Source organism: Acanthaster planci, linkage group LG06 (assembly GCF_054643075.1).
Source record: "Acanthaster planci isolate LZ-2023a linkage group LG06, COTS_SCS, whole genome shotgun sequence".
NCBI classification, from domain to species: Eukaryota; Metazoa; Echinodermata; class Asteroidea; order Valvatida; family Acanthasteridae; genus Acanthaster; species Acanthaster planci.
This window is the reverse complement of record NC_141782.1, coordinates 9846428-9874299: the sequence shown is the minus strand read 5'-3', so window position 1 is coordinate 9874299 and position 27872 is coordinate 9846428. Positions and strand designations below refer to the sequence as shown.

General features: G+C 41.6%; 1 protein-coding gene across 4 annotated transcripts; it reads right to left on the bottom strand.

Annotated features, from left to right (window-relative positions):
* Nucleotides 1–455: 455 nt before the first annotated feature.
* Nucleotides 456–27809, bottom strand: LOC147798800 (uncharacterized). 4 transcript variants are annotated; one of them, XM_087138322.1, is made up of 21 exons: nucleotides 27284–27809; nucleotides 23843–24134; nucleotides 19649–19795; nucleotides 18649–19333; nucleotides 18054–18498; nucleotides 17615–17687; nucleotides 16064–17347; nucleotides 15377–15545; nucleotides 14781–14935; nucleotides 14351–14629; nucleotides 12985–13194; nucleotides 11700–11900; nucleotides 11073–11252; nucleotides 10226–10324; nucleotides 9589–9681; nucleotides 9267–9381; nucleotides 8448–8566; nucleotides 7076–7189; nucleotides 4057–4193; nucleotides 3499–3667; nucleotides 456–2764 (listed from the first exon to the last, which is right to left on the bottom strand). In XM_087138322.1, the coding sequence occupies exons 2-21, from the start codon at nucleotides 24107–24109 to the stop codon at nucleotides 2702–2704; spliced, it is 5004 nt and encodes a 1667-aa protein (XP_086994448.1). In that variant the 5' UTR covers nucleotides 24110–24134; nucleotides 27284–27809; the 3' UTR covers nucleotides 456–2701. The 4 variants fall into 4 exon arrangements, with proteins under 4 accessions (XP_086994448.1, XP_086994447.1, XP_086994450.1 ...); XM_087138321.1 differs by lacking the exon at nucleotides 27284–27809 and adding an exon at nucleotides 26412–26571; XM_087138324.1 differs by lacking the exon at nucleotides 27284–27809 and adding an exon at nucleotides 26412–26571 and having other exon boundaries at nucleotides 14781–14929.
* Nucleotides 27810–27872: the final 63 nt, after the last annotated feature.

Here is a 27872-nt window from a genome sequence, read left to right as displayed (position 1 = left end):
TGTTAATTTGAAATAGTTCAGGGAATGATGCTGCCCCATTTTAAACAATCATGACAATGGATCACAAAATGCAAGCTATGTTGCCATGGTTATGGGGATTGGGGAGCAGATGATTTCTGGTTATAAACGTGTGATCAAGGTAAGTTGGGACGGTCTCCACTGCGTGAATTGACCAAGGCCGGATAAAAAAAGGAACGCAAGATTAATAACAACGGTTCCCTCTCCGGAAAATACGCTTTTGAAGCCGAAATTTGATATTCAAATTTCGATTAATATTATATGTGTTGCATATATTTAGTCAGCAGAATTGCCTTTTCGGAAATCGAAATCTGACGCCGGCATCATTATTACACTGAGCCCGAGACAGGTTTTACACAAGCGATTTACCCGTTATTGCGGAACATTCCAAAGTTTGGAACAAGAGCTCAACTGCAAGAAAAGACAAATTACCGCGGTTAACTACAAAGAAGTTTTATTTCATTGAAATCACGGTAAGTTACGGCATATATACAAACAGCATTAAAGCTAGTTATGTACAGCGGTACAGTACTGCAAGCGATCGAACGATCAAATAAAATCCATTTGAAATTACAGTGTCAATAAAGCGTCGGCTGGCTTATTCGGGTTACAGCCAATAATTTTAAATTTCAACACAAATAAATATCACTGCGTATTTTCTGACGATTTAAAAAAAAGTTAAACTTAACTCTGTACTTTCTTAATAGCTGCCCGAAAAAGTAAATGTTTCAAAAAAATAATGAATTCACATGTGGTTTACACCAGAGAGAGAAAAAGCTTGGTACGAAATTTACTAAATACTCAAGTAAAACCAAATCCAAATTCAGGAAATACTATGGACCTCCGAACTGTTGCTGTTGAAATAACCACATCCTTGTTACCATGACAAATAGGAAAACAGAAAAAAACTTTTAGTACATCGTTAGATGTTATGTATTTTCCTATAAATGACTAAATAGAAAATAAGCAAATTATGGCATTTCTTCCACCTGTTAAACCAGGCGTAACAGAGAGCCTAAAATGTTAAAGCAAGATTGCTAGGGCAACCAGTTACCTAAGCATCCATCGAAATAAAGACTGACAGACTTTCCGATATGTCTCGAGGGTGGCAACGTTAATGGTTTCATTATACAACCACACGCGCACACCATTACCACTTCAACTCCATTAACTCGAAAATCACCTCCTACGGATCAAAAGGTAAGAATAAAAGTCACCAGAAAACGCCATTTGAGATTTCCTTATTTAAGCAAGGTGAGGCTTGATTTTTCAATTTCACGTGTCACTGTGTGGTCTTTATGTAGCCGTAATGACCTGTCTGCCATCCAGCTTGATGGGATATTAAGAGTTAAATTTCAAGCTTCTGTTGAGTAACATACGGCTGCAACAAAACACTACCCCACCGTTGTATGTGAGCATGTATTATCCTGAAGGCCCAAATATGGCAAACTCAATGGAGGTTTAATGAATATATGATTTAATTCGAAAACAAATGAAAACACATCTATGTTTTTAAAAGTTCAGCAAAATCAACCATGTCAAGCAATACACATGTAGTAATGTAACACGGAGTACTATCTCCCCCGTTTTTCAGTCATGACGTTATTCTGTGATGAACATTATTTGAGATATTAGTAGCTCAAACCCAAACCCAGTTTTTGTAACTGCAGTGAAGCCCAACCTTGTGTATCAGTTACTCAGCTACTAACTCCATTAGCCTCTCACTCCAACAGTGATATTTTCCGAAAATGAACAAACCTCTAAAACTTCGGAATATTTCGCTCTGCCCTCTAGCGATGTCATTTCAGAACCCTGTATTAACTCAGAATAAAAGCTGTCCAGCACCCCTTGGTATCTAATTAACAATTTACCGACGGTAATTGTAACCTTTGTCTCTTGATGTAACAATGATAAAACTCTGGGTAAATGCTATGTCAACATTCTATATTGGGCTTTTGGGGGGGGGGCTTTGCCGACGCACACGAACACTCCACACTCAATGTTGTGGAGAGGATTGTGAGAAAAAGTCACAAGCTTATTCAGGTAGGACTCGAAACCCACAACCTCATGCTAGATCAAACGTTTACAGCAATACAGTAACATTGATTACATACACGTTGATAACTGGCTGTTTACATTTGATTGACCTGATTACAAAGGTGCTGTTATCATCCACCACTTACACAGTTAAGATTTAATATTGGTAGCATTCAATTAGGTTGTTCTCTTGAAAGAATCCTTTTGGGGCTGATGCTCTGCCCAAAAAGATGAAGTTGGAAATGGATTTAATGCAACAAGATCAAGGCATGCATGGTACAAGGTATGATCCAGACACGAATTTTGTTGGGGAAAGGGCAAAGTTTTTGAGGGGTGGGGAGGCACAATATTTGGGAATTTCTTCATGAAATTTTTTGTGACCTTCTAATAGGATGAAAGTGAAATCATGGGGGCTTTTTACACGCACTGAGGAGGAAACCATTGAAAACGCTCCCCAAACTGGCAAAAACTTTTTGTCCCTTTGGGGATGGGCATGACCCCATTTGTCCCCATACCAACGAATGGTATTAATCAATCCTACTTGGTCAAATCACTTCCTTCCTGGGGGCATTACGGATAAATCTCTGTTGGGCAGGTGCTCTGTGGAGATCATGCTAAAAGTTAACATTTCACACAGATAAACCATTCAAAGCGACTGGGTTCTGTCTCGAGGATTCTTCTTCTCCAAGGGAAGTTTTTCTTTCACTTCCTGCAAACGAATCAATAAAAAAAATGCTAAAAATTAAAAACCGAAAAGAAGAGTAAAGTTTGTGAAAAGCTTTGAGGTGGAAGGTTTTAAGTGGTAACTATCTTCTTTAGCTCGGAAACGCCATAAGGATCAAATTTTCACATTCATTTATGATGAAAAGTAATACTGTATGCCTTATGAAATTTCTTTTGTTTTGGAAAACCAGTCTTTCAAAAAGAAAAATTCAACAATGCAATATCAAAATTCTTTCAAATCTCTGACAAAAAATTCAGAACTAAGAGACGTTTCTTTAAAAACAAGGGGGAAGGCAAAAATCCATGAAAACGTTTCTTTCAAAAATTGGGCTGCCCCCTCAGTGACTGTCCCCCACAGCAAGAAACAGGAGCATAAACTTCAAATATGATTGACAAAACTGGTGTGATTGAAAAAAAAATTGCCAAAATTGTCAGAAACAATTCAAACAAATACGGACAATACATCTGATACATCCCCTCAGCCACAGCCCCTAACATATGTAGAATCACATATGTTTCAAATGGGCAGCCTTGCCGATGATGTATCCAGGTCTTGAATTGGGGGGATAAAATGGACATTTGGTGATGACGGTCCAAATTTTTTTGGACTGCCCTTCCCTAATGGAAATACCATTGACCCGAGCGCAGGTAGCAAATTCAAATCTGTTGACTGAACAGTGAGAATGGAATGATGAGAATTATTCTCAACAAGTTTCTGACCTGAAGAAGTCGAGTCCTGTAGGCTTCCTCATTCTCCCTGTTTACTCTGGCTGGCACGGCAAACTCATGCCGTTTCAGGATGAGAGAAAGGTCGTCACACTTGTACTCCTCCACTGGGTCAATATGGTTCTGATTGATCAAGCTCACAAGGTACTCCTTGTAATGAAGTCTGTCCACAAAGAAAAAAAAATCAGATGAAAAGTATTTGGGATGATCAGAGCAGAACATAGACTGAGGAAGATACCAGAAAAATGAGGAGAAAAGGAAAAAAAGTAAAGGTTTGCACTCCTTAGTAGCAGAATCAGAAACATTTCACGTTTCCAACAGCAAATATGAGATTGCAGTAAGAAATATCTCATGGATACTATCCAAATGACTCTTGCAACGCTGTATTTGGGGCATTTGGCCATATATTAAAAGTTACATGTATATCTTGCCTTTTTCAAAGGTCGAAAATTTCAGGCAAACATTATACTGTCCACAAACGATTAAGCAGCGCCATGACATTGGGCACTGAGTGCAAGGTAACATTAGCCCCGCCCCTTTCTCTATACTCACTGACAGAGTGCAGCATTCACTACATCTCTCCCACACTGAACATCTTGAAGACCGTCTGGAGTCTCCCGCTGCTCCATTACACTACAAACTGTCTGTTGAGCAGCTGGATTGTCACGTTTATACTCAACGTTGTGTTTCTGTACAGACGAGAAATGGGAAAGATTCAGTGCACAACATTACTAACAGGACTTCAACAGAATGAGGAATTTCTTGTACTTTTCAAATGTTCTTCCCTTTGCAAACCTGTCAATGACCCTGCTTACGAAGTCAGTGTCCAAATAAGGGTTGTAAGTGTATTGAAAAACACACTTTTTAAACATTAAAATTGTCCATGCTTTTCAGGACACTAAAAGGCACTTTTGCTGTGTTACTAAGTTAATATACACTGTACATGTACATGGTTCTGTTCAGATTAAGAACCCACCATTTGATCATTTAAACAATGAAAAAATTTGCTGTTGGCTTATTCAATGTCAGTGGATAAATGTTCAAAGGAGGGGGCGGCCATTTTTGAGACATCACATTAAAGGCCCTGCCAAAAGTGTGGGTGTGTGTTGGGGGGGCATTACCCCCAAGTGAAAAAAAGTGGGGAACAAGTGGCCTTCTTGTTCCCTCCTGCCGCTGTCAATGGGCTTCTTGCTAGGCATTTCAGTGCTGGCAGTGCAAGAGCAGAATGTTGATAGGAAGCATGTTATTCTGTGGTTGGTGCAGCCATGAAATCGGGCCCAAGGCTTGATCACTAAACACTAGATAGTTCACCTCTTGACATCACATGTTAATTAATCGATGGCTATGAAAGGGGAGAATTTTCTTCTTTCGTCTACCTTATGTCAAAACTTACGTTGACATTTCCAAAAGAAATTTTTTTTGTTTTTACAATTTTTGGAAGCAAATTTCTTTAACCATAACCCTCCAAGGGTACTTGGATAGAAACCCTTCGAGTCCATCAGACGGCATCATTTTTCAAAGTGGATTGCCTGCCCAGTGTAACGAGATCCAACACGTTAACTCTCCCCAAGGCCAAACAGCCTGGGAGTCTGTGGTTGCCAGTCACCACAAGATCCAAAAGTGGCACTGTTCAATGGGACTAGCTCCCATTGTCTCAACATTTGTTTGTTCAGCCACTGCTGATTGCCAAGTGCATCAAAGAAGATCAGACTATTTTACCTGATACGCTCTGCTGTGTCTAGCAGGGTTAGGGTTCAGAAAGGTGATCAAAGTCAACTTGGTCCCTCATTCAGTGTCTCAACTCCTGAAAGTTTCAACTGTCCTAACTGAGACACAGATCTGTCGTAATCCTGTTAAAAATATCCTACATCCAACTTTTTTTGTGGGCCAAGAGGATTTTTTCTCTTTCCAGTGAGCACTGGGCTTTGTGTTCACAGCTGTCTTAACAACATGTCTTTCGAAACAGTTTTCGCTCATTGAGAAAGCTTGTTTCAAATGCATTTTATGCAACACAATCTAACAGCTTTGAAGCCTCTCAATTATTTTTAAAAAGTGATAGCAAAATCCATTTTACATATTCAAAATTAAAGTAAATACAACAGATTTAATGTATTGAATCAAAAGAGAAGAAACAATCTTAAACAAATGAAAAACATGACTAACAAAGGTGAAGCAATTTTAAGCATTTTGCCTATATTGTCTACGTTCTACTGCTGTTTTTCTTTAATGAGGAATTTAAATGGCGCCCAGCTTTCCATGATATGGAGCCTGATTAAAGCAGATAACAAGACCATCTCATGAAATTAAGAAGAAAACTGGCACAGCTTTCCTATTTATGGTAGGAAAATATCAAAAACATGGGCTACAACGAAGACTTCTATCGCTAATTTGAGAAACACTCATTACATATTAATGATATGCAAGTGACCCTGAAATGTCATGTTGAGAGTCAGGAGTCAAGATGGCATGTATAAAGGGCGCTTGGTTTTGCAAGTGCCACAGTGAAGGCTTGCTCAGAATGCTATGTTCTCATCCACTCATTTATTGTTCTATCCTTTGGCTTTAAATAAATGATTTTCTGCTTTTGCAATGAAATAAAACAGTCTTGTGTTCTTGATGGTTTTGGACAGACATGGCCATTCTCATGGTTACCAACATGTCACACGACACAACTTTCAACAACTTGTACTTCTTTCTTTCAGAACAAATGTTGTCAGAGGTATTTTGACGATAATAAGAATGAGCTTCCAGACATTATACAAATTTCATGTCCAGAATATAAATCATCCTTGTTGCAAGAAAACACTTCGTAACAAAGCACTACCCTGCAAGGCATACAGGCAAGCATGCACATTGTACGACGTGTCACAGGACGACATTACCAGTCCAACACACACACAAGATTTGACTCTACGTGTCTCAGATTTCTGCCCAATTCGCTTAGGAAAGAAAATGCCTCGTTTCCTTCAGGTGTTCTTTTTCTGTCAATATCTCCACTGTGTATGGGTTCTTGGATGGCTTATCTATCTCAAGAACCCTATATGTGTTAAGCCTTTTCTGTTCCTCGTGAACAGAAGGTTTTGTACATAGACAATACTTGTGTTTTCATCTTCCTCAAAGGTTACACACATTAACAGGGGACAGTCCCAAAACAGGAAACAAATTGAATGAGGGAAACCAAAGGTAATTTGTTGCAAGCTCTGTGCAAAGAAACGTATGATACATGACACTCCCCGTCTGGAAAGGTAATCATTTTTTTCTTCAGGCAAGGTCCAGCGGGCTGCCGAAATGATACAATTTTAATGATGTTGTTACAGGAGGCAGCTGCTTCCTATATTTCCTCAAAGAGGATAAAAGGAAAACTATACATATATCTAATAACAGTGTTTAATTGAAAAGGGAATAGACCTCAGGTCGAAACAACTCCCTAAATGCTTCAGGGTATAATCTTTGAGAAACTGTTTTCAGAGGAAAGATTCTTCCACTTAAATAACTGCACTGCATAGACCTTAGCAATCCTAGACTGGCAGGATTTCTGAGGTGTCTGCATTGACAAGATGGATTACTGTACCTGTAGAAGCTTCTGCAATGACTTGATGTCTTGATCTCTGAGATAGAACAGACAATCTCTAGGGTGATGAGCATGGATACCTTTGTCCCTGCATGAAGCAAACCGCCCGCACTCCTGTCAGATAAAAGCAGACATCAGTATCTTGAGAAAATTCCTGCTTCCGTGTGATCAGATTGGAACTCACAGCTTCTCTCTTCCCTACTGAGTTTGTTTCATTTGTACATGTACATATTTAGATTGGACATTTCCATCTTTTCTTTGCAATATCCGATAGAGTGGAATGTTTCCTTTTCTTATACCCTCAACTAGACACTCTATCCTACTGAAGTAAGTCACCCAAGTTGCCTTTTTAAATATTTCCAAATAGATACTCGCAACTTTTGTCTACCCTACTGGACTCATGGACATGATGTAAAAAATCTGGAAATGCAATGCCTTTGTACTAACTAATACGGCCATATCCACCCTGAGCTGAAGTGCGCCCTCACTGGCGAAAGAAAGACAGACTGGTACGAAGATTTCCAACCAGGTTCTTGCACGTGTTCAACGTGCATGTGAACACCATATATTCCAGAATAAATTCATTGTGTGCACTTGGTGTGTCCCGTGTTAAACACGCACTAACTTGCGTGCCTATGCAGTGAGTCCGTACCAAAGGACTGTCAATTTCACATAAAAACATGTCCTCTTTTGTTCCGGCACAGAATGGAATACTGTGGTGAATACAGAGGCAACAGTTGGCTCATTTGCCATTGTATGCTGAAGTCACTCTTTGGGTCAGTTGGTAAATAGCACAAAGAAGCACAGCTGTGTTGTGTTGTGCACTGCACGAACTATCCCTCACAGGAATATCAGATTGCACTTTTGTGCTGTCCAACAACTGTGCCTCACTGTTTCATGTGCATCATTGTGCAGTAAACCAAATGCAGTGAAGAGGACTGCATAAAAGACCCTGTGTCATTTCGTGCTGGCAACCAACTATGTACACACTGAACCTGTGCATGTTTGTGTTCCATATAGGAAACAAATGCAAGAGAGTGACTGTGGGCACTCGTGCATATTTGTGCTGTTAAACCACAGGAGGGTTGACACCAACAAATTTGGATTTACAATAGCGAGTACGCTTTTGTGTTCCATTTATATTGGGCAAGGTATTGAAGACAAGATGGCCGGCAGTGGCTTTAGTGACCTCTGTGTGATGATAAAGCGCACTATGAGTCCAGATTTTCTACATGACTGACCTGAGCAAGTTGGGTGTTATTTGCATGTAAACTGATTGGATACATCAGTTCTGATTGCATAGCTTGTCTCTACCCTCCTGGACCCCGAGCTAGCTGAGTTTCAGTTCAATACTACCAGATAAGATACTCACATTTCCTCTTTTGTAAGGACTGCTACAGCCACAGCAGAATTCATGAGTGCACTGGCCACACTTGAAGTGCATACAGCCCCCCTTGGCCAACTCATACCTCATCTTGCAGTGGGGACAATCTGTGGAGGAACAGGTGCAGTAGAAAGTGAAAACTGATGTGAAGTCAATTGATTAGAGCATTCCGGGAGCTCAAGGTTGGTGTTTCAAACATGTTCTCACACGCTTTCAGAACAAGGGAAGAGAGCACAGTGCAGTCGTTGAGTCCCTCACCAGTCCTTTCACAAGTCCCTTTTTAAGTACAGTCACATGTCCCTCCATGAGACCACTCATAGGCAACAGGGTGACCATATGTTACCCACTCTGTGAAAATGAGCCTTAAGTCGCCAGAGCCACTTTGGAGTTAAAAGTCCTTTAGAGTAATTGTGCACAGTGTAAATCAATAGGAACCCACAGCATTTCTCACCATGGAGTATCCAGGATGCCAGACTGAGTGACACATCAAAACAAAGAACTCAATTTGCTCTTTCCAATACAAACAAAAACTCAAAAAGTGGCTCTGGCGACTTAAAACTCATTTTCAGACAGTGGGTCACATATGATAAAGGAATGCTTATGTCACAGTTCATTTGATGAGCTTGTGACACAGTTTATGACTGGATGATTAGTGATGGCTGTATGGACTTGTGATGGACTCCACAACTAGATTGAAACACAGCATTAATAACACTAATCTCCCCCCCCCACTTTGAAAATCATTCTGCAGATGTTGCCTTAACCTCCCTCCACTTTCTGTAGAGCTCCGCCCCCTCAGGTGCATACCTATCCCATTCTCTCTCAGATGAATGGCTAGTCCCTCGGCTTGTCTATTGGGATCATTAGCCTCTTTCCAAGCCTGAAAGTCGGCACAAGATGTGTTTTCATGCTGATCCATCCACTAGGAAATAAAGACCAAAAAAAGCAAACTCTCTATTACAAAACGGAAAAAATGCCTTAATTTAATGAAAAAGGCTTTCTAAATACAATGGAGCTTGAAAATAAATAAATTCCCCCCCCCCCACCAAAACCCCCAAAAACCTGATACTAAAAACTGAGATAAAATGATCTATCTCAATGTGACTGTTATCGGGTAGTTATATCTTACCGGTTTCTTGCACTGAAAGCATGTGACCTTGCCGCATTCGTTGCAACGCATCTTGCGTCGTCCTGGAGCTTCGTTGATGAAACCATTGCCACACTGACAACAGACAAGGATGCAGTCTTTACAGTCAAAACTATCTGTCTGCTTCAAAGCCAATTTGATTTAGGGGGAGTGGTTGGTTTTCATGTCATATTCTACTTGTCCACATTATAATTCCACAATGGACTTGTCCAGTGAAGAGTATTTATTATTTCCTGCCAAAGCACCACAGCTACAATCCTTCATATGGTTGGACTATGCTGACCCTTAGTAGTTATTTGTTCAAGATTTTTGCAACACTTCTTGCTTCATCTTTGCTTTTTTACATTCAGAGATAACATCACAAAGTGATATTTTCTACAATGCCAAGCTGTGGCACAAAGTTGCTCAACCTCCACAGACACATTCAGACGTCTGTGTCTGTACAAACTCAACTGGAATCACTCAAGTGTTGAGACCAGTGCAGATGTCATCCAGTAGTGCATAAAGAATATGCCAAGACAAGTTTCAACATGCTCCGTATTATGACACAAGAAATCCCTGTATGTTTACAAGTCATGCAGTGTGAAGCGGTTGAGAAGAAATTTCCAAAATGACTTACGTGAGCGCACCACCTAAAATTGTCTTCTTTCATCAGATTCCAGTCTCGCATCTTGGTCTGAAATAACTGATAGGCTTCAGCTTCAAGGATACCTTTCAGCTGTTGACCAAAAAACAGAACATTGTAACATTTCATAGAGACTAAAGTGAATGAAACTTAGAACATATCAACAGAAATATGGATGTTCACCCGCTGTTAACCCCTTTGAACCGGGAACCGTCGACAGCCGCTGCTTTGTGCGAGGAATAGTGCATATATGTACCACACATACATTCTATTCTCCATGCAGCTGCGGTTTCAATGGGGCCTGCTGCTGGACAGAGCTTTGCATTCTGGGCATACCACTGCCCAGCAGTCGCTGTCACAAGAATCCTGGCGTTTATGGGATAATCAAGACTGCTTTTACACATAGATGCATATTGAATTATGTGTTAAAGCAAGGTAGCCAGTAAGTAACAAAGAGGAACCGTTCTCTCCAAGGGGCCCTCAGGAAGAAGATCCAAAAGAAAAGGTCTGCTTTCTGACGAAAACCCCAGACGAATATTAGGGGAGCCCACCGAATCTGGTACGGACTGAGACCCAATCCACATGTCCGATTCAACTCCGAGTTGCAGATTTGGAAGGTGAGGAAAGAACCATTAAGTGGACATAACTTTTTTAAAAAGTATTTCTGTCTTGAAACTATGCGCTCAAAAATTAAATCCCATCAAGTTGTCAAGAGAGAGCACTGTGGAAATCTGGAGGATAAGTGGCAAGATCTCAACCCAAATGTTTTGTTTCCCATATCAACAAAACCCTGACTACAACCCTGACATACCACTGAAATCTACTAATTCTAACCACCTACCAGCAGGTCAAGAAATGCGAAGTAACTTGCTGTAGCATTCTGATCATCGCCACGGAGATCTGGCTGATCACACACGGGACACTTGGCATTTACAATATTTCGAGTGGTGATGACGAAGTGGAAGTGACCATGAAGACATTCCAAGCAAATCATGCACTGACAGTTGATTAACGTACTCAACTGAAATATCAACGGTGAGAGAAACTGAACTAGAAGCAACCTATTCACCCTACTCTTTTTTAATTCAGGCACTTTCCAGTCCTGAGACAATCCAATAGCTGCATTACCCCGAGTAGCCCAAATCCCCAGACAGTAAACAAACAAACTACCAACCCCAGTAACAAACTCATTTCCGTTTTCGGGAAACAGAAAAATCGGTAAAATGTACACAAAATCTGTACTTCTTATAAGGCTGATTTCTGCCCAAAGATAAAGATTACGCAAAATTTGCTTTCACAACCAAAAAATCATACCTCCACGTTTTTGGTGAATTTCTGTAGAGAAATATGGAAATTCCATTCTTGCTGGAGTAAACGGAGAACTATTGCAATGGCAACAAGAGATAGTCACGCTTTGGTCAATGTCAGTAACGGCCTTTTTTTCTCCCATGAAACTGTGTATACTTGCCTTATTCATAGGGAACTGTGCAAAACAAACTTGACATTCCTTTTCCAAGAACTGTTTGGCTCTTTCAAAATCGCCGCATTCCTTGGCTGCGATGATTGCATCACCAGTGTTGTATTTTGCCATGTCGATCAGTTTGGTTGCGGTGATAGCGCGGCCCCAGCTAGGCAGCTCAAATTCAGCTAACAAGATGCGAAGTCGCCTCTGCAATGAGAAAATGCGCTACCTGTGTAATATGCCAGTGTGCCAACAGGAGAAGTGTGTCAGACTTATCAAGGGCCTGTGTGAATGTAGGAAGAAATACCAGACTTATGCTACTCGGGACTTTGTGAACGAGGGAAAGATATATTTCAGACTTATTTCTTAGGTGAGTGTCTATACAACCAAATTTGCTCTCTGAGACGAGGCGATCAGCATGGGACAACACACCTACATGTACTTCCGTCATTTAATTACAGCAGACTCCTGCAATTGTTCGGCTAAGAAGGAACACTGCATTAAAGCCAGTTTATGCTTCAGACAAATGCAAAAGCTAATCAAATTTGACGCCATGAAATGTTTGCAGTGAAATTGACTTGAGTTAACATGTTTTAAACTTTTACAGATTTACAGCATGCCTACTTGATCTGATGTCATAATTTCACATTCGTGATCACGTTCGTTCCCATTGTGAACAAGCCTTTAGCACTCACAATAACAGAAAAATCTCAGGTGTTTGAGGGTACAATTGTTCATTTGGTCGTATACAAAGTGAACCAGTACTGTGACCATCATAATCAATGCATTAAACAGAGCTGTTGACTTGAATTGCTGACTCAGACTTACTACATTTTTGTCTTGAGACTTGCATAAAGAAAAAGTTATTTTGACTTACAACTCGACTTAACTTGGAAGAAAATAACACATTTGGCTCCTTGGCATTACCAAAATTTGTTGAAATAAACATAAGGAAAACAAGTATCTTTTACTTTTTATGTGCAAAAGCAAACCTATCTGTTTCATTATACTAACATCTTATTAGAAATATCAGTATGTTTAACGGTCATGACAGAAAAATTTAGGTAGACAGGTCAGACCTGATTTGCTAATCATTGTACCGGTCACGCTATTAAGTACATCGGAAAAATTGTACAAACAATTTATTAATTATAACGTACATCAGGCAGGCTTAAAAACATGACTTGGAAAACTTTATTTGTGACTGGACTTGAACTGTAGAGAAATGAATTGTCCACAGCACTGGTGTGACATGTCTGGAGCATGTCTAGAATGGCCTTCATGCACCAACCTCGACTGTGTCAGGGTGTCGATCCACACCAAGGTCAACAATCAGCTTCTCCTGATATTCCACCTTCTCGGGTGCCCAGATGCGGTCGACAAAGTCCTGGGCTCTCTCTTTCTGGAGTTGGATCAATACACCGTCCTCTCCTCCGTCGCGACTGCAAAGCAACTCACACACGCGTTTGTGAGGGAAGCCAAGGTCCACTAGGCTCAGGACCTAAAGAAAGAGGATTCAAATCCATCAGCACCGAACAACATTAGAGGTTTCACATGTTGTGAAACCTCTACTGTTGTTAAATGTATAGAAAATGTTTTGAAGTCCCTTCTTAGTTGACTGTGGTGGAAAGTGCAATATTTGCTACATTTAATATTGTTGGTGCTTTTCTGAACAACTGAGAGCACTGTTGCTGTGATATTATTCTGGGAACATGCTCCTTTCAGTTTTGGCATGTCCCATCTATACAGTAAATCCAAATTTGTTCATTATTGTGAGTAAGGATCCTTCACCAGCTCAGTGTCATAGAGTTATGTAACAAGACACATCAAAGGAAAGAAAACATATGACAGCAAAATAATAAAAGTTCCAGCCATTGTTTGTACTGGAAACTGTAAGACTGAGGCTTCTGCTCAAAAATAAATCTGAATTTTTGTCACAAGTAGGACAATTTGCGTTATTAGCATAAAAATAAGAAAGTACTAACATACCCTTTTAAATTCAAAACAAAAAAGGAAAAAATAAGGAGAAATGCGACCTTGTTAATTACTTGCTGCAGGGTGGCTTGAAAAATGCAGTGCACACAAACAGGGCATTTTCAAGATTTTCAGTTTTCAAAATTCTTCAAAAATTCATCATTTCAATTAATGGACGCTTAAACCCACACGAATGACTGTCTGGTGGCTACTCTAACCTGACAGACAAAATCTATTGACGCCCGAGTATTTCAGCGAGACCAGCAGCCTTGTAAAAAGAGCCCAGATTATGCGGTGTTATGAAACTTTCTTTTGTTTACGAACCTGGCACAGTGCGCTGCTGACCTCTTTTCAATAGAGGCAAGATTAGCGTGCAGCGGTGCAGTGTGGCTAATCACTGTGGTGGTGGAGGGCTTTTGTCCCCGGTGGTAATCAGCTCGCTCTAAATGCCCCAAACCGTGGTATACTGTTTCAAAACAAGGCTGGATTATCTCCACTATTGAGAGTGAAAACATGTTGGTAATGCCAAGCAGCCTGGTCTTTTGTTACGAGTATGGTCTTTTGTTACAAGGCCCTGTTCCCTTTGTCCGATTTCAGAGACCCCAGCCACGCATATAATGAATACATTTCCGATATGGTTTATGAAATTACATTGCAAAGACCCTTCAAAGTAGTTCACTTACCCTACTCTGCAGGCTAGTGACACATTCTTCAACAGCTTTCTTCACACTGCCATGATGCATCTGGAGTGCCTGTTTTGCTTCCTGCCTCCTCACCATGCCAACACTCTTCCCAACCTCCTTCTTCAAGTGATTGGTTGCCATGGTGGTTACCGTGGAGATGTAGTCATCCCAGTTACCTTGGAGCCAGAGAAGTTCACCGCCTGTCTGCCCTCCATTCCCCTGCATCTGCTGTGAAGCAGCACTAACCTCTTCAGGTAAAAACCCTTCATCTTCTGCTTCCTATTGGAAGAACAATGAATCTTTTGTCAGCAATCTCAATGACACCGCAACAAAGAATTTCAAAGTTCATCCCCAAAGTCCAAGATTCATCAAGTGTCTCTTTTGCTTTTATCACGTTATTGTGCCTTTTGGAAACAATCTGACTGCCCACCCGCAACATTTGAATGAATTCCAGGCTCTGAGATCGCTGCTCGTCCAATCGCCTCTTCTCTTCTGCCCACATGATGTGAGGACTTCTTGGAGATGTTGACCTCACTGGGGTCGAGACTTCCTGTGGGTGTGGCTTTAGGAGAGCATCACCTGTTACTGTCAAAGCCAAAGAGAATTTGAACCATTTAAGTGAAGTTGGTGTGAAAATAAAGGTATTGCTGCACCCATTTTCGGAACACCCCCCGGAAATGTTAAACATGGATAAAAAAACATGATACCAGTTGAATGTATTAGCCCTTTTCTGAGATGGTCTCCTTTATGTTGATCTTGATAAATGCCCTGATATAGTGTGATCCATTTACTACACAGAATTTTGTGTCAAGTGAAAAGCAAACGTTTGTGGGTAATTTGAAATCTAAACATCAGCAGCACAAAACAGAAGTTGGCACTGATGTTATGCATTCAGGAAAGCTCATCTGATCTCAGATGAAGCTACACCAATCTGCCTCTGCCAGGGCCTTCGTTTTCTGGGCACTCAATGCCAGGCACTGCTAGAGGTAGCACAGTTGGAGTGGACAAGTGTTGGTCAGCACTAACCTTGGCTGGGTGCTTGTTTCATCCGAGGTGATACAGGGGCGTCTGCTGGAGCCTGTTTCAATTCTTTTTTGATTCTCGGTGGAGGCGATGGCATCTTGGCTTTCTCTTCAACCTCAGCTGCCATACGACTTTCATATTCTTCCTTTGCCTTTTGTTTTTCCTTCAGCATCTGAAAGAGAAACACAGCCAGTGGTGAACAAGAATTGCACACAAGGTGGTACGGCAAATTAGCCATGGAAAAAAGCCCAGCCAAAATATACACGGTCCCAATTGTAGCGAATGATGAGGAATCAACACTGCAGTGGAGAAACTGTGCTTACTGTGAAACAATTTCATGGGTTAACTGACAGTTACTGATTTATGTTTCAAACAAAAGAACACAAAGACTACTGAAACCATCTTCTATCCTGAGAATGTTTGGTATAAACCTCACACAGCAATTACACAAAATTGAATATTTGGATGTCATACATGTACTTCTTGGATACTTGTCAAGAGACCTCTGGAATGTCACAAAAATAAACTGTCTCAACAGTTGGTCTAGAATCTCTCATAATAGATTTGCTACCTATCAATAGACACAAAATAATTCACAGAGTGAATCAGCTCCAGGCAGTGCTGCAAAGATTTGCTTTGTGCCTAGTAGATGGCACAGAGCCTCTGGAAAGTGAAAATGGTCTGACTTACAGCCTCCTCCTCCATCTGTAGATAAGTGAAGACGCTGATTGTCTCCGGCTGAGTGGGTGGCAACGTTGGAAGAGTCACAGCTGGAATGTCTGCCGGAGCAGGTGGTTCAGTCCGTGCTGGTCTCACACTGGCCTGGTACGAAGGCTGCTGCAGTGGGCGTGGCATAGCAACCATGGATAGAACAGGGCCTAGCTGCTGACCTAAAGCTGCCACGGAAAGTTTCTGCGTGGCACCTGTTGGCATGGGAGCTCGGCACGTCATGCAGACGGCTGCAGCCGAAGCTGTGTTGTGATTGCCGCACTGCAGGCAAACCCAAGCTCCTGCTGCTGACTGGCTGCCATTGAGGGGTACTTGGCTGCCGTCTGGTGCACCTGTGACCGTGGTTGCCGAGCTGATGCGATTCATCATCTGTTGAACTTTCCCTGGCTGTGCAGTCGGGGTACCATTACCCACCACCAGGGGCCTAGTTGGACTGACTGCTAAGTGATTTCTGACAGAGGGCGTTGGGCCTGATGTAGTAACTGACCGAGACTGAGATGACTGAGTCATGGGTACAACCACTGGTGGCTTTGCTGGAATGGAAGGCTTTGATGTAGGCTCCTCTTGCATGAAAGTGAGTGGTATTCCAACAGACACAGGCTGTGAACCGGTCGATTGATTAACCTGCTTGAGTGGCTCCACCCCACTGGTTCCTTGATGATGCAGTCTGGTGGTGTTATTTGTGGTTGTAACATCGGTTGGGGGGTACTTTATCTGAGTTGCAGGAGTGGTGCTTGATTGCTGGGAAGGCAAGTCCTTGTAACTCTCTGATGGTGGATACCTGACCTCAACATTCTCTCCTTGCAGTTTACTCACAGCAATCTCTGCTGAGGTGGACTGGACTTTTGCCAGTAATTCTAGATCTTTTTGCTGTTTCAAGATCCTCTCGTGACCGCTCACCAGGGAGCTCATTCTTGCCGCCAAGGTTTCATACACGGGGGAATTGGGGTCACAGGTTATCATGACATTTCGTTGCACTTGGATCTGCTGGAGGATCTCAATGTCCTTCCGGACTAGAGCTTCAATTTCTGATGTCAGATCTCTCTTGGAGGAGGGGAGTGAGTGGTAAGCTTTAGGAGACACGGGGACACATGAAGCATCCACAAATGCTGAATCAGATTGGGATCGGACGATTGTTTCCTGGGGCGGATGTTTGATATCTGATTGAATCTCATTTGCTTTGTCCAACGTGAAAACATCATCACTCGATGTAGCTTTTTCTTCGGGTATCTGGGACACAGAGGGCTACAACAGAAAAAATCAAATGTACATCTCACAGATTAAACTTCACATTACATAGAAGTGTATAACATGTATAAGGTAGGAAACTCCTTCTCCACATGGCACTATATTTCGAGTAATTTCAAACAAGATGAAACATTCTAGTTTGATCACTTTGCATGCATCTAGTCTTTCTTCTGGAAACCCTATCACTCCCAATACTTCTCAATTAAATTCGGACTCTACCTTTACAATAACATTTGAGGTTGGCCAACCATTCAATGCACTCACTTCCTTTGCTGTTGATTCTTTCTTGACAGAGCGTCTGGGTGCAGGGACTGGTCTTTTCTTTGCTGCTGCAGGACTACAGTGAGAGACCAAGACAGAACAAACGTTCAAATGTGGCTGCTAATGGTTAGATGTCCAAGTCTTGAGCAATACTGTGAGACTCTTCCGAAAATAGCAAGCATTTGTTAAGAAAATTGGTGACAGTGAAAAGATACTTTCTCACATTTTGATTCTGATGTTAGGCACACAATTCAAAACACTTCTATTTGTAGTTTGGTGATGATATACCAGAAGGAATGTGGCTAAAGCCTCTTCGGTTTCATACTTGATCATTTTGGGTAAACAGGTACCAACCAAAACAAATATTTATACCAAAAATTGAAATTAATTCCGCCATTTCATCAAAATGAACGCTGACTACGGGATTAACAGCATTGCTCACCTTGCTTCTGTCGACTGGGGAGAATCTTGTGAGGAGGTGACATTGACTGGAGACAGCACAATATTTTCAGGTGGTGGTTTGTCAACTGGTTCTGAACTCTTCGCCTTCAGTGGCTGTCTGCTGTGATTCTGCCGCTGTGGGTGTCCATGGTACACCCTGTCGCAATCACTGCAGTACTTGCCGCTGCAGGTGGAGCTGCTGCAGTCTGTGCAGAATACAGACGACTGCTGAATTCCGCACACATGACAGAGAAGAATGGGCACTGGTGACTTGGACGTGGTTGCATCGATAAGCGGGGTGGGCTCAATCACTTTCCGCTGGTGGGTGCGCCGGGTCGGATGAATATGCCACTGTTTGTCGCAGGATTCGCATCGTAGTCCAGAGCAGGTGCTACACTGAAACTTGGCGGTAGTTTTACCACACATCACACATTCACTGGACTTGTCTAAATTGGTAGAAAGAAAAAAACTGATTTAAACAACTTGCAACAAAATGTAAAGTTCTAACCCCCAAAGTGTTAATGTTACTTGCGGCAAAACATTGCAAACTGAAGTGTACCCTTGTTGTACTTTGCCCTTTGAACAGTTGCGCATACCTGTCCCAATTACAGTGTTCTGAGAAATTGCCTGAGACGGCACTTGTGTAGATTGCTGTTCTGTGTTTGAAGCTGTTGTCTGAGGCTGCGTAACATTCTTAGGTGTCTTTGTGAAGTAGCCAAGCCCAGTTTCCCCCTTGGTGGGCATGGAGCGTGGCACTGTATCTCCTATCCTGTGCACAATGCCCTCAACCTGTGATGCTGGATTTGCAGAGGTGACTGGCTTAGGTTTGGTGGGAGCTTCAGCTGAGGCTGGTCTGGGATCATGCTGAGCATCACTGCCTGGTGGCAGCTCAGATGCAGGCGATCCAGATTCCTTGCCTCCGAGGTCCAACAGTTGACAGAACTGCTCCAAAATGTCTCCCTCGGGAGGTGGTACCACATTTTCATAGATGGTCCTGGTGCCGTGCGCCTGACGTCTCAGAAAGATGTTCTGAGGTCGGCCTGTCGGAGAGTCGCCAGGAACCTGAATCATGGCCATTGTTCCCTCCAAGCAATCCTTGACACGGTAGGAATGAGGGTGCTCTCCCTGATGATACAATTCCAGCTCTCTCCTGGAAATTGCCAAGTCAGCTGTTACAATGGCAACCAGATCCAAGTTGGGTGATGCCAGATCTGAAGGGAAACTCAGACCATCTTCTACCACCTCTGAATAGCCCATAAGCTTCAAAACATCTCTTGCACCCTGCGCAAGAAAAGAGCAGTGGAAAAAAAAGAGGTACATGTACATCAAATCAATTGTATTTACCTTAGCAGGATCAAGCCAAAAATGCTACAAATTGAGAAGCCAAACAGTAATCACCAAGCTTACAATGTAAAAATGATGCATGTTAATAATTCTTAATTCATTTTGAATACATTTGAATAATATCTCAGTTGTCCATTTTCCCAAACACCATTGTTCCTTTGACTAATATCACAATTGTTCATTTTCTCAAACTCAATTATTCAGTAAGAACTCAGCAGTACATTCAGTAAATAAAAGTGATCAACTGCCTACTTTGATGATGTCTACTCTGGTGCGGAAGACACTATTTGCAAAGTAGATGCACTTCCACAGTGGCGGACGTTCGGGTTTCAGTAAATTGCGCCCGTACTTTTCCAGGAGTCCCAAAGCTGAGACTAATGTAGATAGACTCTTGTCACCCTGCACAAAAGATGACAAAAATGGAAATCAGAAAAAAATTGCCAAAGCAGAGAATAAATTTACACAAGAACATCAATGACAAAGTAATTCTTGATGTTTCCCTGGTGGCTAGTCTTGCGCCTTGTGTGTGAAAACTGTCGCTTTACTTTGCAACTTCATTTACAGGTACTAATTGACAAAATCCATTTCCTTTGAAAAATAATTGAGAGATTACATGTACATGTAACGGGTACCAGACCTGCTTCATTCAATTTTCTACATATTCAGCCAGGAAAGATTTCCCCAGCACAGAAGAATGAGACTTTTGGGCAACCATTTCTTCTGGGCACCCTTCATCATGCAAGGTACTGGTACATTACAGTAAAAATCAGTTGCAAGTGTTCAGAGCCATACACGCTTGAACTTACAATGTTGGTCATTCTTACAATCAAGAGTCAGTGCATACGGTGTGAAAAACAAAAGCGGCAGAACAATTTCAAGGGGGGGGCAGTTGTTAGACCATCAGGCATCAGCTATTAATAATACATTGTATAATAGGCCCATCCATTAAGTCCCACCCCATTATATGCCATGCAAAAGGGGGGCCCCCAGTCAGAAACCTCCCCATCCACCACCAGTGGTGAAAACACACCGTTTTTGTTCACACGCAGACCTCTAGCTTCACACAGATTCATAATGAGAATTAGAGATAAATTTTAAATAAACTCTATCAAACTTAACAGTCAGGGACATACATGTACATGTAGGTCAATTCACAGAAATATAATATTACCTTACCCATGCTTATTGTCCCCACACAGGACACATAGACACACTTTCTTTCAGACTTACTGTAAGTAGATTACAAGGCCTGTGCCAGGTACCTGGGTACCCGAGTGCCCGCCCATCGATATCAAAACCTTGTTCCATTTTTTTCGGGCTGGGCACCAGTAGAAAATTCCACATGTAAAAACGTATGTGAACCTAAATAGTGAATTGCCAAAGAATCATCGTGCCACTGAAAAACCTGGTACCGCAGTCATAACTCCAGTCAGAGCTTGAAGGAGATACTCTTTTGTTATAAATTAAAGGTAACACAATTTTCGTTTATTAAAAAGGTGGGGGAGATTCTAACGTCTAAAACAATATGCCGCTTCCTATGTATGACAAAAAGAGCCCTGTTTCAGGCACATGGTCTGCCAGGATTGTGCCCAATGCAATTTGTCATTTTAAGGGCATCCAGGTAGTCAATATTGCCATATAACAGGTACCTGGTCCAAAACAATACCCATAAACACACAGCCCTGACTATTACAGATGTTGTTTTGAATAAACTTACCTTTGTGTACAAACCCAGGATAAAGAGTATATAAACTGTCTTTTTAAAAGACTTTTTAAAAGTCTGTCCTAAAGCGGGGTGCCACAATGTTGCTATAAGAACTACCCATTTAATCATAGGCTATGTCTGACGCACGAGCATGATATCATTTTCAGCCGGTGAAATCCATGGCCAAAAAAGTTTCAGCCCAGAAGTACGAATTCTAAGTAACTATCACTCAAGTATTGCAGTAGTATTATTTGAATCAGCAAAACTTCCCTAAAAAGTGGTGTTAGCGTTGATGTCCAAACAGAGGCTTATTTAGCCAGAAATTACACAACATACAGTGCATATAAAAAAAGTGGGGTTTCAGTGAGACATTGCTGATTAAAAGTTGGTTGAAATCTCTCCTTGTGGGTGAAAAAAACCCTGGAACAGGATGACAAAACATGAATCATGTACAACAGCCAGGCATGTATGCATGCATGTGAAACGCAATTTTAGAAACTGCAGTTCTTCCTCTTGACATTCTGCCAAAAGATTCAACCGGAAGTGGAGATTGCTTGCCGAGTGCGTGGGTGTGTTTAAGCTGACACACAGTAAAATATAACTCACACATCTAACTGACAAGCCAGTAACCACAAAACCCAAGACAGATCATTGATATAAATGACAAATGTAAACTTGAGATGTCTGATCCAGACAAGTTGCTTGGCGCAAGCATCTCCAGTCATTTCATAACCTCAATCAAATATACACGTACATGTACTTACATAAAATATTCCACACCATTTGTAAAACAACAGGCAAGTTGCAAACTGTAAGCAGCACTATATGCAATCTCTGAACTAAAAAAAATAAATGTACTACAGGTGCTGTTAGCACTATATTCATGTAAAAATTTTCATGTTTTGCTTTATATAGGGCCTCCGATATATCTACATGTACGTCAATGCTGACCACTTGTACGTCACAGCACAACACAAACAAATATCCCTGGATTTCAGGGATGGGTCAAGTCTTTAAAAGAATGTTCAAATGCATATAAATGAACAGAATCTAGGGACCTGACCAAAATTTGGGCCTCGTGCATGTGCGTCAATGGCCTCCTATCATCAGGTAACAGGGCTCCCTAAAAAGCTGGAACCACATATGCAAAATAAACCAGTTATCTAACTAAGGAAATTTAATCAAGTCCCCAGGGGGATACCTTGGTTGACCTCTTCCTGTTCTCAAGACCGGCTAGTAAAGCAAGACTCAACTCTTGCTGTGCTCCTTCTCTTAACAAGGACTAGTTTCGTAACAGGCTTCCTAGTAATGACTCATGCCTTGGAAATATCCATTTTACTATTTTTTTTCTGCACTATCCTATTTCAGATGGGGCAGTCCAAAGAACGTGGGCGAGCCTCACAGTGCAGTGCCCTCTGACACAAGCCTCCCACTCATTGCAAAGGTACTAAGGATTAATGGATCTACGATGGCAGCAATGCCAATTTCAATAGCATTCTAACATAATGATGTCAGGTTTCTTTTTATTGTACTCATGTGCTTTCCAGTGGCAGGGAGATACATGCACATGTCACGTACACGTAGGACATGATCCATCAAGCCCTCATATGAAACTGTGCATATTAACAAAGTGTGATGTCATGTTTTGGGTCTATTCTCAGTGAAGGATTGAAGGGGCATTTATTTGCATTACAGAAGCCAATAATCAATAGCTTGATGTTTGTACATGTATATGAATGCAAGCTTTGCACTGATTGGCGAGTGTTTGGCATATCAGCCTTTATCCTTATCTGTGTATGCAAGTGTTAACTTTGCTGCAGTGATATCGCTCCATCAACGATTTGCACACAGTGGTACTTTCCTGGCATTCCAACTCAATGACTGAGGTTGAGCCGACATGTGGATAAGGTATCTATAAATTTTGGCCAAGGGGTAAATTTATCTGTAAGCAGGGGTGTAGCGACCGGGGGGGGGGGGCAATAATTTATTCCAAATTCCAAATAAAGCCTTGGTTGGCAAATGAATCCAAAAGTGGTACATAAAGTGGCATTTCCCAAGAAGCATGAAACTTAGAGTACTACGGATTTCCATTTTCTGCACTGTGTGAATTCTACACGACACCAGGTTGGCGAACAAGTTACCAGTCAGCAAATTGTCTCTGGCACAGCCCCAAAGAAAATGCCCTCACTACACCCCTGTCTGGGGTTTTCCTCCCAAATGTAAAACTGCATATTCTTTCACTGTCAGCACTCTGCAGCAGGTCTGTTCAGGCTTACAAGCTGAACTTCCATTGACATTTTTGAGGAATCCTTGTGTTCACTACCAGCAGCATATCAAAATATTCATAATTCGTTTGACTGTCCTAAAAAACACATATATCCAGATTTGGCATTAGCAACATCTTACATTTAATTGTCACAAGTATCTCAAAGCCTCCAATTTGAGGTTGGAGTTTTTGGAGGAGCTGTGGGCGACGGCAACTACATGTAGATGAAAATGAGATCATTCCACACATTCCAAGAGTGGAAAAGGCCTGCAACAGCTTGGTTTGCAGGACAGCAACTAGTTAAGATAGTGTGTGGCCAGAATATCACAAAGGGGCTCGATATAGTGCAGAATATATTAAAAAAAAAAAAAAGAAGGAAGGTCAAGACAAAACTCGAGTTGCTGGGAAAGTATTGAAGCACTGCTTTCACTTATGCTTGGCCTCCTCTCTGTGCTACGAAAGATGGCATTCTCACCCTGATGTTCTTGTTTTTCTTGAGGAGGTCAGTGATGCTGATCTTGGAGAATTTTGCGGGCAGAGGGCAGTCCACCTGGACGATCGTGTCCACAGCCTTCTTAATGCTTTCTTCGTTCACCGGCAGCGCTTTCATGTAGTTCTCCACTTGCACATGCAGATCCTTTACATGCTGAAACCACCCAGAGCCCAAACTTGTCTGTTCCGTGTCTGAAGGGACTTGATAGGCACCCGGGTGATTCCATTCTACAGCAAGGGGGTCAGCCATCCTAGATCATGTACATGTAACACGACTAAACGAAAAAGGAACAGTTTAATTGGTTACAGTTTAATTGGTTACAGCAAACAGCATGGATAGAAACTTGAATTGGGTGCTGTCGTGCAGTATGTATTTTGCTGGTTCGTGTGTGCACCTTCCAAGTTGTAACAGCAATTCATGTACAATCAATTCCTTCCAATATGACAAGCTGTGACGCAGTTGAAACTGGTCATTTCACTTTCATTTGTAAAGGAAGACACAAATGTTTCATTTTTAAATTCTAGTGCAATGTGCTGGATGTGAAAAGTGTAGATGCAAAACTGAGTAAATTAGTGATAAAAAAATTGCACAAATAACCAAGATATTACTATTAGGCAATCAACATAGATAACTTGTACGCTGTAACTGGAATTGCCTCAACTTAAAACCTAGTTTCCATATGGTTGTGACAGGATGCCAACCACATGCAAGATGTCAAGACACAGTCAAAGAAATGTCATTTTACCAAGAAAATTAACCAAACAGTTTCCGAAACTTGTAAAGTTTTTGCTGGAAACGGTTTCCGAAACTTGTAAATTTTTTGCTGGAAATGCCCTAAGATATACCTCTTGTCTTGAAACCAAACTGATACACCAATTTGATGTAGTTCATTTATGGTCAGCTGTTTTGTTCACAATTAGGGTGTTATTTTTTAGTAATACAGAGAAAATGGGCAAACTGTATGACAGTAAGTGCCAAAGACATTGTTGTGCGCCAGCCATGCCAGCATACAAAAATACATGGTCTACTCTGGTGAGTCAATACAGACAGTCAGCTAAGTTGATAGCTGTCCCTATTTGTGAAATTTGCATCGATTGGGAAAATCCCCGACAAGATGTTTCCATTTATCGGCATAGCATCACGGGCCCTTTGGCAAAGCTGTCAGCAATTTCAATGATATCCAGGCTTCTCACATGCATGCTGTAGGAATTTAGGCCTATTGACTTCTCACATCTTGACATGTTGTACATGTATGACAACCATTCCAAAATTACCTTTGGAGTCCATGTACGTGTAGTCTTCCTTTTTATAAATGAGGCGGTGCGGTAATCCAGGAGTTTTGCAAAAAAGTTTTGCCCATGGAAACAACTGCAACAAGCGTGCGCATACACATTGATCAAAGAAAAGATTGTTTTCCCAATCCGCTGACTGGTTGGTATGCATGTACATCACCATGGTGATTGTTTTCATCATCACGGTGTGGTTATTACCTGCTATTTTGAAATCACACTGCGATTGGTCCAATTTGCTTCCATTCCAATGACCAATCATAGCTCAGCTTTCATTTGGATGGGGTCAGGTAAACATTAGGAAAAGATAGGAGCTGTGTTAGAATCGGTCAAGCTGTCGAACAGCTGACAGTTATTGAGAGTACATGCTCAGTCTAGTGATGCTTCTGATTTCTGTAGTGTGGATGGGCAAAATGCTCAAGAATTTCTCCATTTTGATGAGGATATAAGGTGAACAAACCTTCCCATCTGACATGTATGAAATTTGGTTGCACTAATAGCTGTGATGGACATGATTGAAGGCTAAGTTGTCACAATCAAAACAGCCAAAATGTGTATTTAGAAGATGGATTTGTGCCGGAAAGGTGTAAATTTTTGGATTTTTGTCCTTCCCGATGTGTATTTTAATACTGTTAAGCTCAGTGGTCGCATGGTTAAGATGTCTGCACTAGTAAACTGGAGGTTGTGGGTTCGAGTCCCACCCGAGTACGCTTGTGGTTTTTCACAAGCCTTCGGGGGCATACACTGAGTATACAGTGTTAAAATACATGTCAGGAAGGGCAAAAATCCAAAATTTTGCCAAAATATGTTTATGGGAATTAGTACATGGCTATCTGAAAGGTTTGCATAAACCATGTAAACCTTACAGTTCAAGAAGTAATTTTCCTCAATTGTAAAAGGGATAATTTCTCCCATTATAACAAAACTTCCCGGGAGTGTCCAAGAACTTTAATTTAAGAAGCAAAAGTAAGGATTGCTCACAGCTCACCCAATCACGCCCAGCAGCGTGCGAGCCACTGAAACGATTGGTCATGTTGGCTTGTTTGCCAATTATTGAATTAGTTAATGCACAATAGGCCTAGGCCTAGCCTAGGCCTATTGTGCATTAGTGTTGATCTAGTGTCGATCATTGAAAAACAACACTTTATAAAACCATTGAAACCAAACTCTCTCACAAGAATAATGAACGAGAATAACGAAAGACTCTAACTTTTACTTCTAAAATCTGGCACAGAAACATCTGTTTGTCCTGATAAGTTTACCTTCCCAAACAAGGTGTCGTACTTGTTCATGTCATCAAGAACGGCGGAAATGAATTAAAATTTATTTTGCAGAAACCGAGACGTCATACAAACTGGGGCGAATATTTCAAATGGACAACTTGAGGGAGGCGACGAAGGGTGCCTGACTATTTGTGTTACCTCACATGAGGTATGCAAATTCGGGAAATTCCTGTTTCACACTTGATCCCAGGGAAATGTACTCTATGGATACTGATAATAATATAGCAAATCGTCAACCTCGTATGCAAGTCGGTTGGGGATTCCCCGGCTGATTTTGTCATTGCACACTCAATCACCAATACATGTATTAATATTCGACCAGGTACAGTGGTTAGAAAACAACCACGCCGAAAAAGAGGTTGTATACAACTTTCAGTATCGCCAGATGTCATGGCTTTTTGTCGATGTGAGTTGTTTGCAGCGGCATAAATCCACGCTGGCGACTAAGGGGTGGACTGACGAGGATTAAGTTGTAGGCCTTTCCTCAAACACTGCTGCATTCTGTCTGACGGTTTAAGTTGGAAATAACCTAAAATACGCATTTCCGAATTCCCAACATTAAAGAGTGAGGGTGATCAAGTGGGTCAATCCCCTGGTTGCAACGTGAAGGGATATGATAATTTTATGCTCCGAGAACTCAAAGTAACTACTCTTTCATACTCTTTGGAGTCGCAGCGCTATGGTTGCTTTTAAACCGAACTTGAAAGGTGAATAATCCACAGGTGGAACAAAGCTATTTAAATCAAATTTTCCCGTGACAGCAAACTTCTGTAACCTTTAGCTCTTAAAGGGGGTGGAACAAGGATTTCAGACCATGAGACCGAGTATTTTTTTATGAGATTTTTACTCACCGATCTCTCGCTTCCACCCGACGACGATCCGTTCATCATGCTGTTTGTCTTTATCAGATTGCGCATGCGGTAAGCTCACCAGTGGCAAAGATTGCTCCTCAGTCTTGGTTCGACCATTTTTGGTACTGGGGATGCCAACTTTACTTGTTTATGCACGACCGTCACGCGTCGCGACGACATGCGCAGCCTGTGAATTTTTGTTCCGTAGGTGTGTGAGTCAAAATACATGAATCAATCATAAGGCCTTGCTGAACTCCAATGACCCAGCATACATTGCCTGTACACAGTGTTTCTGTGTGTACCGTGATCGCGGCAATCCGATCCGACCGCTTGAAGTTTTTTCCATTTTGTATCTAAAACTAGGTTTACACTATGTTCCCGGGGGCCACTGCAATCATTTCTGGCCACGGTGGACAAAACGGTATGGACGTGATACAACGCAGGGGAGTGGGATAGGCAAACGTGACAGTCCGTGATTGCCCGGGATGCTGGGCCAGATTTTTAAACTGTCCAAACATTTTGCCACGGCAGTCACGATGCGGATGAGAAACCTAGTAGGCCGTAGTTCACGGGGTGAACGCAACAAAAC